The sequence below is a fragment of the Arachis stenosperma genome, chromosome 10 (assembly GCF_014773155.1).
Source record: "Arachis stenosperma cultivar V10309 chromosome 10, arast.V10309.gnm1.PFL2, whole genome shotgun sequence".
Taxonomy (NCBI): Eukaryota; Viridiplantae; Streptophyta; class Magnoliopsida; order Fabales; family Fabaceae; genus Arachis; species Arachis stenosperma.
The window spans coordinates 94,587,156-94,601,656 of NC_080386.1; the positions used below are offsets into that span (position 1 = coordinate 94,587,156).

At 33.6% G+C, this 14,501-nt stretch overlaps 1 protein-coding gene across 1 annotated transcript; it reads left to right on the forward strand.

Annotated features, from left to right (window-relative positions):
* The first annotated feature begins 3,242 nt into the window (after positions 1-3,242).
* Positions 3,243-6,638, forward strand: LOC130955022 (plant intracellular Ras-group-related LRR protein 9-like). Its single transcript, XM_057881797.1, has 3 exons — positions 3,243-4,019; positions 4,934-5,100; positions 5,999-6,638. The coding sequence occupies exons 1-3, from the start codon at positions 3,243-3,245 to the stop codon at positions 6,636-6,638; spliced, it is 1,584 nt and encodes a 527-aa protein (XP_057737780.1).
* Positions 6,639-14,501: the final 7,863 nt, after the last annotated feature.

Consider the following 14,501-nt stretch of genomic DNA (forward strand, 5'->3'; position numbering starts at 1 on the left):
TTTGGATGGGCTAATTAGTCCTTTATTTATATATTTTTGAATTTTTTTTATAATATTTTAAATGCTCTTTATTCATCTGGATAGATTTTGCCTTAGTGAAAATGTTCTTTTTATTAAAATTATCCTTATACAATTGAATACCTCATGCAAATTCCTATGATAGAATGCTTTGGAATTTAGACTATATAATTTTCTTTAACTTTTATTATTTAAATCCCTTATCATATGTTGAATTCTTTGGACTTTTAGTTATTTTTCTATCTTTTTATACATTATTTTTTGTTTAAAAATTAATTTATTTTTTTTTTACTTTCTATTATATTGATTTGCAAAATTATTATTATTTCCTTTAATTGTGTTTTTGTATAAGTTCAAATAAAATAGATTGATTTGGTATGTAATAAGTAATAACATCTTCTTTATCTACTTTAAAAAAAATAGAGTAAAAGGGTAAACAAGTTATCTAATATAATCCGTTAAAAAAAATTATTTAGCTAGCAAAAAAGTGGTTGAAAAATAGACTTTATTTTTATAGACTTTTGTTTTAAAGATTTTATAATTTACGGTTCTCCTTTCATTTTTTGCCTCGACAATAGTTTCGGTAATTTTTTCATAATATTTAGTAGAGTAAATATTCACTCTCTAATTACATAATATTTAGTAGAATAATTTAAAAATATCTTTTTCTTAATCAATACATCACAATCTAGTTAAAAATAATATCAATTTTGTTTGAGTAGTCTGAAAAAAGAAGCTATTTAAGTGTCAAAATATTAAATATTGAAACACTGTTAATGTCATGTATGGTGGTTATTACGAACCACGTTGCTGAAATATTTGATTATATTTATGTATAAATCATTAGCTAAATTATTATTTCATAAAGATATTACTCTATATTGGTGTAGGAAAATTGAGAAAGTGTGCAGGCAAATTAAGAAACAAAAAAAAATATTTATAAATATTTATTATAAAATATTAAATTTTAAATTTGTCCTTAAATTTCAAATTGTGTAGTATTTTTTTCATAAAAAATTATATATATATACAACAGGTTGAAAATTTAGGCAGCAGAATAGTCAAATTTTTTGTCCATAATAAAGATATGAATGTCTGAGTTATGGTTGTGGATACTTCTTGAAAAGATAATAAAAATGAGAGTCAATCTATAGAGATTATTATTTTTGATAAAAAAAAGTAGTTATTAGTGTTTAGAGATAATTACTAGATAATGAGATAAATTACGTATGTATATGTTTTCTTTTAAAAAAAAATCACATACTTATAAATAAAGTTGTTAAAAAATAGAAAATTAGGTTAAAAAAAATTAAAAAAACTATTCAATAGTTTGACTACTTATATAAATTATTTAATACAAAATAGCTATTGATTCTTAGTGACACTAACCGTATTTAAACTTGATACAAGTCTTAATCAATTTAGGTTTTGATAAAAAATTATTTTAAAAAGGTTTGCATTATAATTAATTAAAAAGAATTAATGTTCAAATTCGTTTTTTCACGCAATCTTTATTTTTATTTTTAAATGATTTTTTTTAATCAAATTAGTCAATGAAAGATAAATGGTAAGTCAAATTAGTCTTTTCGTCAGTTGGATGATGACGTATCACGTTAAGTGTCACGTGATAAGTCAGTGACACATGACATTAACATGTAAAAAAAATTTTTATTAGTCAAAATAGTCTTTGAAAGTCCAGATGTAAGTCATTTTTATCCCTCAAATTTTAAAAATTAATCAAACTAATTCTTATATAATTTTTTTATAATATTAAATTTATAATATTTTTTTATACTACTAATTTTAATATTATTTTTTAAACCTTAAACAAAATTCTCTTTACATAAAATAATAAAAATAATTAAATTTTTATAAAGTTATTTTGTCATTTATATTTTAAAATTTTACATTTTCAAATTGTAATTTTTTATATGAATTTTTTTATTTAAATGAGTTTATCAAATTATTGTTAATTATATATTTAAAAATTTAATATTTTAAATTTTATTAAATAATATAGTAATTATTTTAAATTTTAAATCTTTTAAATTTTTTAAAATTATAATTATTATTATTATTTAATTTATATAGTAAAACTTAATAATTGAAAAACTAGTTTATCACAATCAGTTTATATAGGAATTGAAGCAAAATTTATGGATCTTCTTGAATTTTGACTCTAAGTATCACTACCATTACATCCTATATGTAAGTGATACCATAATGGAAAAAAAGATGTAATAAAAAAAATAGTGGTATAACTTTGTTTAGGTTAATAAATACATACATTTCAATTTTGAGTATATCTATATATTCCAGCAAAATACAATAATGTAAAAAAAAAGTTTTAGAATAGAAAAGAATAAGAGAGATTTTGAGAAGAATTAAAGAAGAGAGATAATTTTATTGAAAAAATTTTTAAGAAGAAAAGATACAATTACTAATATTTTGTTTGTCAATTACATTTTTATTAAAATTAACAGTATAAAAAATATTTTAAATTTAATATTATGAAGAAAAAATAAAAAAATTATATAAGGATTAGTTTGACTAATTTTTAATATTTGAGGGATGAAAATGACTTACGTCTAGACTTTTAAGAACTATTTTGACTAATAACAAATTTTTTTACATGTCAAATCACTGACCTGCCACGTGGCGTGTTACGTCATCATGCCACATGACACTTAATGTGACATGTCATCATTCAACTGACAGAAGGACTAATTTAACTTATAATTTATTTTTTAGAGACTAATTTGATTAAAAAAATTATTCAACGTGATCTTTTAAGAACGAATTTAAGCATTAACCCTAATTAAAAAATTACATCGACTTTTTATTTCTAAATTAAAAAAGAATTAAGTTGTTTTTAGTACCTTTAATTGATGCAGTTATTTATTACAATTATTACCACGCAAGATGCGGGGGATTGGACTAGTATTTAAAATGAATACCTTAGTTACTGTGGTTACGTCCACGTGAGCCAATCCTAGGTGCTTAATAATAACGCAATTTGATCCAGTCCACTTACGTACTCCCGCATCAACCAACAATTCGAAACAAACTAACTAACTAATTAATCACTTAACCTTTTTCTTCCATGCCAATCCCAATCTCAACGAACTTTTTCTGCATTATTCTCCAGAAACTACATCACATTACATCACACACGAACACATTCAATAACAATAAACAATCTCTGAACCTACATTTGTCTCACCATGACCATGGATCCCCACCCAGGAAACTTCCCGATCCTCTCCTACGTCATGTCCCGCCTCCCTTCCTTCAGTCCAAGAACCACAACCTCCCCCACTAATGCCACCAATTCCCAATCCCAATTCGACATTGAACAACCCCACCCTCACCTCTCTTCCCCTTCTTCTTCCCACCACCGCCACTCCGAGATCATAGGTCAGATGCCTCAGCTAACTGACCCCGCCCTCCTCGCTTCCATGACACGTGCCATCGCCGACGTCTCCCAAGCCCGACAGGTCCTCAAGCTCATCGGCGAGCGCCCTACACACGAGGAGATCGACAATGCTAAGACCAAGCTTGCTGACATCGACGCCCACCTCAACCGCCAGCTGGAGGAGATCGTCGCCCTCCAAATGCCCCCGGAGTCTTCCCCTGCCACGTGGCGTGACCACATTGCTCAGAGGGAAAAGGAGTGCAAGGACGCCGCGGAGCAAGAGATGAGAATGTATAAGTCCCTCATACAGTTGGAAGAGATGCATGCTGCGTACCAGAAGTTGCTCAGCGATGCGGAAAAGAGGTTGGTCAAGATTTATGAGAAGGGAAAGGAGGACGACGACGATGACGATGGTGCTGGTGGAGGGGATGAGGTCAATGAAGAAGTTAACTGGATACTGGAGGAGGCTAATGTGAAAGGTGTCGAGAGAGTTGACCTTTCTGGCCGCCACCTCAAGCTTCTACCGGTGGGATTTGGACGTGTTCAGAGCTTGGTGGTGCTCCTTCTTTCTGGCAACCAGCTTTCGGTAACCACACATTCCATGTCTTTTTCATTATATATATATTTACCTTTTGAATGGTTAGTTTATGAAATAGTTTGATATTGGTTTAGTGTATTATAAACTTAAATATTGTAATGAGGATAATTTTGATGAATAAATAGTTTGGATAAATGGTTTGAGAAATTTGATAGTTATATTATTGATGGGTTAAGTACAGAGTATAAAGACTAGTGAAATTTAAAATGTTTGTTAATTAGTTACAATGAACTCCATAATGACTTATTTATAGGTTTCATAAGTTGATTTTAGATAATTTTAAATTTTAGAAACAAGATCATGAAAATTCTAAAAAATTTTACAAATGTATAGCATTATTAATATGAATGTTTTCCATGATAATTAGCATTCAAGTTTTTTCTAAAGAGAAAATTCAAAAAGAAAAATTGCTAGTTAATTGCAATTTGTTAGCATCTCTTGTTAGTTACCTACTAAAGTTGATACGAGCTAACAGACTGTTTTGTTTAAGGTTTGATAGGTATTTATATACCGTCTTGCTTATTTTCTTTTTGGAAATTTATTACTAAATTGTCATTCTTTACAAACTATTTATAAATGTGCAAATATTTATAAGTTTGCAAATAAGAGACTGAATGGTATAAAAGCCTGGTTTGATAAGTTAATTTAGCTAGGCATTTTTTTCACGTGAAATTTTTTATCTTAATCAAATATGCAAGATTGGAGAAATGAGAGTGCTAATCTTTAACATTATTCTAGAAATTTGCATCGGTCGTTGACAGTGAATTTATGGTTTTTATCTTGAATGTATAGGCTTTCCCATGCTGCATTGATATGTCTAAAATAATACTGGAAATATTGATTCTCTTAGTATGTACTTCCTAGCTATTTTTATGTGACTATAATTCTTTGCTGCCAAATAGGTAATTCCGGAATCAATAGGTGGATTGGAAAATCTCGAAGAGCTTAACGTGTCATCAAATGTTTTGGAGTCACTACCAGAGTCGATTGGCTTGTTACAGAAGCTTAAAATCCTCAACGTATCTACAAACAAGCTAACTGCTCTTCCTGATTCCATCTGTAAGTGCAGGTATGCATGTGAAAGATAGAAGTCTATACTTGAATTCGTAAGACGGTCATTGTTTATTTACTGTTGGCTGTTTCATCAATTTGGATTATAACCTTGGTTTGAGATCATATAAAATTGGTAGATGCTATACATGATAAAAATCATGGATAGGTTTTAATTTAAAACTTAATGACATATCATGTTATTCCAACAACTCAAGCTTGACGAAGTAACTTGACTCCCAAGGTTTTGTCCCTCCATATGTAAAACTTATCTGCAGCAGGCCCCATGTCATGATATCCAACTCTGTTTGTTGTTACTGATGTAAAACTTATCTAGGATAATTATTGCTGTCTCAACCAAGGTAGCGAGATTGGGGGTGTGGAATCTGGGTATAGATGGTGCTGCAAGCTGTCCAGCCCCTTCCACTTGCTATGGTATTTATGGGGGTAACCGTGTTATTTAGTCATTAATGTCAGAGAAGTGCCAACCATCAACATTAACATGGAAATATTTTCCTGAATTTATGCTTGAATTAGCTGAATGAAAATCCAGAAGGACTAATAATTAAATTCATTTGTTTTCAAAAAAGAACTCAACTTTGTAGATCAATATAGTGGAGAACTTAATATTTATAATTTGAAAGTTTTATTTAGATTGGTAAAATTATTTCTAACTAAAATTTTTTGAATTTTATTTAAAGTCTTAAATACCAATATCGGTTGAGAACTCACTATTTTGGTTCTCTACACATTGCAATTAATAAAAAATCAACTTAAAATGTGTTTTAAGTATCTGAAAAAAGAAAAATATTTGACCAAGAATTGAGAACCTTGTGACACTTCTGCATATGATATCTAGATTAGGGATGCTTTAATTATCATTGATCGAACTGATTTTACTTATATGAAATGATCAGGTCTTTGGTGGAGCTAGATGCGAGCTTTAACAATCTAGGATATTTGCCAACTAACATTGGATATGAATTACAGAGCTTACAGAAGCTTTCAGTTCAATTGAACAAGCTCCGTTCCCTCCCCTCATCCATATGTGAGATGCAGTCCTTGCGCTACCTTGATGCTCACTTCAATGAGCTAAATGGCCTTCCAAAGGCAATAGGGAAATTAACCAATCTTGAAATTCTCAACCTTGGCAGTAACTTCAGCGACCTTCAAGAACTTCCAGAGACATTTGGTGATCTGATTAACCTCAGGGAATTGGACATCAGCAACAACCAGATTCATCAGCTCCCCGATACATTCGGTAGCCTTCATTACTTGACCAAGCTTAACTTAGAGCAGAACCCTCTTGAATTGCCACCAAAGGAGATTGTAGGTCAAGGTGTGCAAGCCATAAAGACTTTCATGGCCAAAAGGTGGATTGATAAAATGGAAGAAGAAAGACAAAGCAAGCTGCAGGAAGCACAAGAACAAGCAGATAACGGATGGTTAACACGAAGCACTTCCTGGTTGAAGAATGCATCTACCAATGTAAGTGAGATTCTTGGAAATATATCCCCTAAAACTCCGAAAGATCCTTATCTCAATCAGCAGCTATAAACTTATTAAGACGCATTCCATGAAATTTTGGGAACTTTCTGTCAACACTTGTTACTATCTATTGCTAATCAGTTATTGCTGTTGGTGTTGGTGCATCCTTTTTGCCTTGTGGAAGGTGGAAGTTAAGGAAACTTTTTGGTTTTATTAGATCACTGAATAAAAAAGTTTTGCAAGCAAGTACTAATGAGACTGAATTTGTAATTTTATGTTTTGTTCTTTTACTATTCAGTTTTCCCCGCATAATTTATGAGAGCTTATGCCTGAAACTAAAAGCAATAATGCTATGGCATCTTTACACTAGTCTTGCCTATATGTAGTAATGAGTTATCACTAATTTTAACTGGTTTACATTATTTTCTGCACATACACATAACCTGAATACTAAAATGTCCTCTATCTAGATCAACAAACTTTTCTAATAACAAACTAATTAAAGACTAATCAACTAATTGCACCATATGATGAGTTCCAAATTTATAGGAATTCTAGAGCTAGATTAATGATTGAATAGGTCATGGAGAATTATACCTATTTAATTTCATGTGAAAATCTTTAATCCTAGTGTTTAAGCTGGAAAGAAGAGATGAAAACGTAAATGGCAAATGAATAATATAAATTTAATTTTAAATAATGCTGTCTATAAATTAGTATCAAAACTTTGTATTTATGAGCAAATTTTATATCAATGATTAGCATATTTAGTTTTGTTTTCCTTTTTCCCAACTTAAATTCAAGCATGGTATCTGATTCTATCAACTGGTGTTTTGTCGTCTTTCATATGATTCTTTCTTTAACATAATCAGCAACTCAGTTCTAGCTATAATTTTCTTTGCCCTCAATTTGCGCTTTTTGAGGGACTTTGTACTTTTGTAGGGATTTAGATATGGCAAAGGCATTAAATTGATGAATACTATATATGTGTATCCTTAAGAAAAGTCTGATGTTTATATACATACAACTTAGTCCAAAAGTGAAAACAACAGTGTAAATATGGTCTATAATTCTAGAATTTTGTCAGAGTCCCTTTATTATTTTATCACATAACGTGGTTGTAATCTTGATGGTGATTAACTGGAAGAATTTCAAGCTGTGACAGAAAAAAAAGTTCCCTTTGAAGTTGGACGCACATTGGTTACATTACCTTTTACATTCTTTATATATTATATATAACTCCAGTAGTGCTTCATACAACCACACATGTTATATATGTTAGTGTTGCAAGTGTGAGGAGTGTTGAAATTAGTCCCACATCAAAGAAAGCAAGAAAGAGTGAAGAGTTTATAAGATGAGAGACTCATTTATTTGGCATCTTAAGGTTTTGAGTTGGATGTGATGTCTTCTCATATTGTGTTCTTCCACTTTGGATAGCTCATTTTCTCGTGATAGTTGGAAGCTCACCAAGGATTCCATGGTTGTTGCTAGAGGTCCTCCACACTCTACTCTTTATTTAACTCAAGCAAAGATTGTGAAAGATGTTGTTAATGCTGCTGAGTTTGTTAATGAAACTGATTTATGGCATAAGAGATTATGTCATATGAGTGAGAAGGGCATGAATATGTTATCCAAGAGGATTCTTTTATCTGGTTGTAAGGTTGCTTTGCAAAAGTGCAATCATTATTTTGCTGGAAAACAAAACAGGGTTTCTTTTAAGAGCCATCTACCTTCAAGGAAGCCAGAGATACTTGACTTGGTGCATTCTGATGTATGTGGGCCGATGAAGATAAGAACACTTGGAGGGTCTATCTATTTTGTAACCTTTATTGATGATCATTCTAGGAAATTATGGGTTTACACTTTGAAGACCAAAGATCAAGTTTTGAATGTGTTCAAGCAATTTCAAGCTTCTGTTGAAAGAGAAACTGGGAAGAAGTTGAAATGCATTCGTATTGACAATGGTGGTGAGTACTTAGGTCCATTTGATGCTTATTGTAAAGAGCATGGTATAAGACATCAGAAGACTCCTTCGAAGACTCCTCAGTTGAATGGCTTGGCTGAAAGGATGAACAGAACATTGGTTGAAAGAGTTAGGTGCTTATTGTCACAATCTGGATTGGCAAAATCCTTTTGGGGTGAAGCTTTGAACACCGTTGTTCATGTATTGAATCGGACACCATGTATTTCCTTGCAATTTGAAGTGCCAGAGAAGGTATGGTTAGGTAAAGATGTTTCTTATGATCATTTAAGAGTCTTTGGATGTAAAGCTTTTGTTCATATTCCCAAAGATGAGAGATCTAAACTTGATGTAAAGACTAGGCAGTGTATTTAATTTTTATTGGCTATGGCATGGATGAGTTTGGTTACAGGTTTTATGATCCTGTTAGCAAGAAAGTGATTCGAAGTAGAGATGTTGTCTTTGTTGAAGACCAAACATTGAAGGATATTGATAATGCAGAGAAGCCAATGGTTCAGCCTAGTGATAATTTTTCTGACTTGGATATTACTCCCTTTATACCTATGGTAGAAGATGGTAGAGTTGAAGCTCGAAATAATGAGCATGATACAAGTGCAGGTGAAGATGGAACAGTTGATCCAATACTTGATGAAGTTGGTGATGATGATCAAGCTGAAGAACCAGGTTTGGAAATTCCTGCAAATGCATTCCGAAGGTCTACAAGAGAGAGGAAGCCTTCGTCAAGGTATTCTCCACATGAGTTTGTTTTGTTGACTGATGGGGGAGAACCTGAATGCTTTGGAGAGGCTGTTGAAGATGAAAGCAAAGCTCAATGGCTTGAAACTATGCAAATAGAAATGAAGTCCTTGCTTGAGAATGATACCTATGAGTTAGTGAAGCTACCGAAGGGTATGCGAGTTTTGAAGAACAAATGGGTATTCAAAATCAAGAATGAAGAACACAATTCTAAGCGTCGGTATAAGGCTAGATTGGTTGTTAGAGGCTTTAGTCAGAGAAAAGGTGTTGATTATGAGGAGATCTTTTCTCCTATTGTGAAGATGTCATCCATTCGTGTTGTGCTTGGATTAGCAGCGTCTCTTGATTTGGAAATTGAGCAAATGGATGTGAAGACAGCTTTTCTTCATGGTGATTTAGATAAAGAGATCTACATGGAGCAATCGGAGGGCTTTGTTGTCAAAGAAAAGGAAGATTTTGTGTGCAAGCTTAAGAAGAGTCTTTATGGGTTGAAGCAAGCTCCAAGACAATGGTACAAGAAGTTTGAATCTGTTATGTGGGAGCATGGTTACCGTAAGACAATTTCAGATCATTGTGTATTTGGGCAAAATTTTTTTGATGATGATTTTATCATTTTTTTGCTTTATGTGGATGATATTTTGACTGTGGGCAAGAATGCTTGATTAATAAGTTGAAGAAATAGTTGAGCAAGTTCTTTGCTATGAAGGACTTGGGTCCTGCCAAACAAATTCTGGGCATGACTATTACTCGTTATAGAGATTCCAAGAAGCTTTATTTGTCACAGGAGAAGTACATAAAGAAAGTGCTTCAAATGTTTGGCATGAATGATGCCAAATGTGTTGCTAGTTCTTTTGCTCCTCATTTTAAGTTGAGTACCAAGCAGTGTCCAACCACTGATGAGGAGAAACAAGCAATGGATGAAATTCCTTATGCCTCAGCTGTTGGAAGCTTGATATATGCTATGGTGTGTACTAGACCAGACATTGCTCATGCGGTTGGTACAGTGAGTCGTTTTCTCTCTAATCCAGGTAAAGAACATTGGAATGCTGTTAAATGGATTATGAGATATCTCAAAGGTACAACTAACTTGAGTTTGAGTTTTAGTGGTGAGAAACCTTTGCTAGTTGGCTTTACTGATGCAGACATGGCAGGAGATATTGATTCTCAAAAGTCTACTTCAGGTTATTTGGTCAAGTTTGCAGGGGGAGCTATTTCATGGAAGTCAAGGCTATAGAAGTGTGTTGTACTTTCTACCACAGAGGCAGAGTTTATTGCAGCAACTAAAGCATGTAAAGAGTTGTTGTGGATGAAGAAGTTTCTTGCAGCACTTGGTTTCAAGCAAGACCGTTATGTGTTGTTGTGTGATAGCCAAAGTGCTATTCATCTTGCCAAGAATTCTACTTTTCATCCAAGATCTAAACATATTGATGTTAGGTATCACTGTATACAGGATGTGTTAGATTCCAAGTTGTTAGAACTTGAGAAAGTTCACACTGATGACAATGGTGCTGATATGATGACAAAAACATTGTCAAGAGAAAAGTTTGAAACATGTTGTTTGATCGCCAGAATGGCGAGGGCCTCCACCTAGTCGAGAAGGGGGAGATTTGTTGGGTTTTTTCTCTCCTTTCTGAGGCCTAAGCCTAACTTTTTAGGGGTGTATTCTTACATCCTAGTGTCACAACCCTAATTCAGTTTTTTGAGATTTTTTGAGAGAAAGAGAGTAGCCACCAAAAGAGAGAAAGAAGGGAGAAAACAGAATTTCCATTTTTTGCCCAAAGCAGCAAATTTCAAATGGCAGTTTCTCAGTTGTTCACCGTTGAATCGGCTTGAAATTTAAACTGCGTATTTCTATCATCTTGTTCTTCATTATGGTTGGTGGAGATGTTGATTGGAGGTTTGCAGTAGGAGAAATTGGCTTCGCAAGAGAGAAATTAGGTTTTCCATTTTTACACAGAGCAGCAATCTTGAAACGGCAGTTTCTCATTATTTCTCCGTTGGATCGATGTAAAATTTGAACTGTAAATTCTTCACATCTTGTTCTTCATTCTGGACGGTGGAGATTTAAATTGGAAGTCTGCAGAGGGAGAAATTGGCTTCGACAGCAGCTTTGTTTTTGGGGTATATTTCATCTTCTTGCTTCTCATTTGAAAGCTTTAGTGCTTTGATGTTTTGGCTGGTTATATGCACGTTTTTGTGCTTTGTTTGAGACTCTCTTGTACCTCATTTGATTATAGTGAAGCTATTTCATTGGTCTGGACGACCCGTGGTTTTTACCTCTCACATTGAGAGGGTTTTTCACGTTAAAATTTCGGTGTGTTCTTGTTATTGCTTTACTTGCTATATTTGCTTGTTATAGTTGCTGCCATATTGTGTTGTGAGTGCTTCCATATTGTTCTTGTGTTGGACATTTGTGTCGTTTCTACTGCTAGGCTCTTTCATACTGGTATCAGAGCCGATGGTTAATCGGTCTGGTGGTTTTAAGGGGTATTCAAGGTGAAGCATCGAAAGTCTTCCCGACAAATGTGGTTTGGGCGGCGTGTCCCACGGTGTTTTGCAGCGGTGTGATGGATGAATACTCATGGTGGTGGAGGAGCTAGAGGGAAGTTGATGTTTGATGTAGAGGCTCACACTTGAGGGGGAGATTGTTAGTGTTGCAAGTGTGAGGAGTGTTGAAGTTAGTCCCACATCAAAGAAAGCAAGGAAGAGTGAGGAGTTTATAAGATGAGAGACCCATTTATTTGACACTTTAAGGTTTTGAGTTGGATGTGGTGTCTTCTCATCTTATGTTCTCTCACTTGATTCCTCTCTGAATCTCCCCGGTTGTCGAGAGCTCCCCACGGTTGGCCCAACAATATATACTGCTATATCACTTATTACCTAACACTACTTGAACCACATGCATACCACAATACAAGATAGACCAAAGTTCATAATATAAAACCCCAATTGTTGTGATTATTAGCCTCTTCATCATATTCTTGTTCCTACCAGCAGCATTAAAAGTATGACCAACACTACCATAACTGTATCACTGTTGGTAGTCTTGACCGTGTCCTATGTTGTTGTCCATGTTTTATGCGATGATCGGAAAGCTGAAAGGCTCTATGTGGAAGCTCCACGGTCTCTTGCACATGTGGCGGTAACTGCCACTGTGGCATCAGTGATGGTGTGGGATCTCCGAGCCATCATAGTGACGTGGGTCACGGTGTTGGTGTTGCCGAGTTTTGTTGGAAATCGCCGCAAGATTCTTCTTCAACGAGGTAGGAGAATCACTTTTGATGTGGCATGAAACTTGAGCATTGTATTCAGATTGTAGAAAGGTCATCTCGCTCTGGCTTGCGCCATCATCGCTGTGGTTAGCTTGCTGGCTTGAGGGCCAAGATATACTCTCTCTTAACTAAACACTAATTATAAAAAATTCCTTTTTCACCTAGTCAATAATTGTTAAACTTTTTTGAAACGGAGGCCCTACTAGCAGCTACATCTGGAAAACATCTCTCTACTGAAACAACAAGAGCATAAGATGAGTGTCAGTCGCATCTAAACAAGAACATATCACAAAAGATTTTGCAAACAGTAAGAGGGCAAAGGATTCGATGGTCCCAGCATGTTTGGACCTTTAAATGGTCCCATAACAAAACATGTTTTTTAAATTTTTTAATAATTGCTAAATAGTCAATTTCTAATTTTAATTACAAATTAATCTCATATATTTTATTTAATCATAAAAATTATTTTTTATTTTATAAATTATTATTTTATCATTCATCTATAATGTTTATTAATAATAAAAAACAAAAACAATAACGAATTAGATCTTCCATTCATCGTAATAATTTTTTGGCAATCCCAATCAATTAAAAGTTTATCTTTGATCCATTACATCCGTCGAAGATTTTGAAATGGTGTTTCTTAGAAAATCAATCGATTGGATTACCTTTACATTTGAAGTATAAAAAGGAAATAATGCATTAAAAATATAATTAAAACTATTAGATTTGTACACAAAATATATACTTAAATTCTAAATCCTAAACTCTAAAGTAGAAAAAAGTTTGGCATAATGTAATACTTTCACTACTAGAATATTACGTTTCTAGTTGCGTCATTCTGATAGGGAAAATATTACGACTGTAAGACCCAGAATTTTTGAAAAGGTTTATTATAAACTAATTTCAAATTCGATTATTATTTGTAACCTTAATTTCAAAAATTACTTTATTAAAGAATATTTAAAGTAAGTTTTAATTAATTGAATTTAAAATAAATTAAGATCCTTATCCAATTATACAATTATTGAATTATTTTCTATTTTTGAATTATAAAGTTGGCAGTTATGAAATAATAAGAATTTTATATGATTTAATTTAAGTAGTTGATATTTTTATAATTCAATACTTTAAGTTTTAGAAATAAAAAAATTAATCTTTTTATCTTATAATTTCAATTAAAGTATTTGATTTTAAATTAATTAGTATTTTGATACAATAAATAATATTTTTGAAGTAATTTTAAGTATTTAATTAGAATTCAAATTTATACCCTATGTCCTAATTTTATTAAAATTACCTTACTCTAATTAAACCCAAAATTCCCAAATCAAAATCCTAATTTTTTTTACCTAACCCTAGCTACCCCAACCCACACACATAACACACACAACCCACACCACCGTCACTCTTCCTCACACTCTCAGCACAAACACACACCCAAAGAAAGAAAAGGAACAGAGGGAACGGGGAGAGCAGAGGGGAAGGGAGATTGGTGAAGGAAAAGAGAAGAGGGAGGAGCTGTGTCACCACCGCTGGCCTTGGGCTCGCCATTCATGCCTGTCGTTTGTTGCCATTGAAGGAGGAGGAGAGCGAACCAGAGCCGCGAGGAGAGGGAGTCACGCCGCCGTCCCTGCGTTGTCGTGGATCAGATCTGAGGCGAGGGAGAGGACTGCGATGGGGGAAGGAGTCGTGCTACCCAGTCGCCGTCCGTGGGGAGTCGTCGTCGGTCTGCACGCCGCCAATGTCGCTGGCGTTGTCGTGAGAAGGAGAGAGAGCCACGCCGGAGGAGAAGGACCGTTGCGGAGCTATCCCTGCCACTGCGCCCAGTTGCTATCGCGAGCCTCGTCGCCTGATGAGCGGATAATTTATACGCTTTTTGGCATTGTTTTTAGTATGTTTTTAGTATGTTTTAGTTAGTTTTTATTATATTTTTATTAGTTT

What these genes read in the sequence shown, in the direction of transcription:
- LOC130955022 (XM_057881797.1), top strand. Translation starts at nt 3,243, where the DNA reads ATGACCATGGATCCCCACCCAGGAAACTTCCCGATCCTCTCCTACGTC. An exon ending in TTTCTGGCAACCAGCTTTCG is followed by an intron (nt 4,020 to 4,933) that starts GTAACCACACAT and finishes GCTGCCAAATAG; the next exon opens with GTAATTCCGGAATCAATAGG. An exon ending in GATTCCATCTGTAAGTGCAG is followed by an intron (nt 5,101 to 5,998) that starts GTATGCATGTGA and finishes TGAAATGATCAG; the next exon opens with GTCTTTGGTGGAGCTAGATG.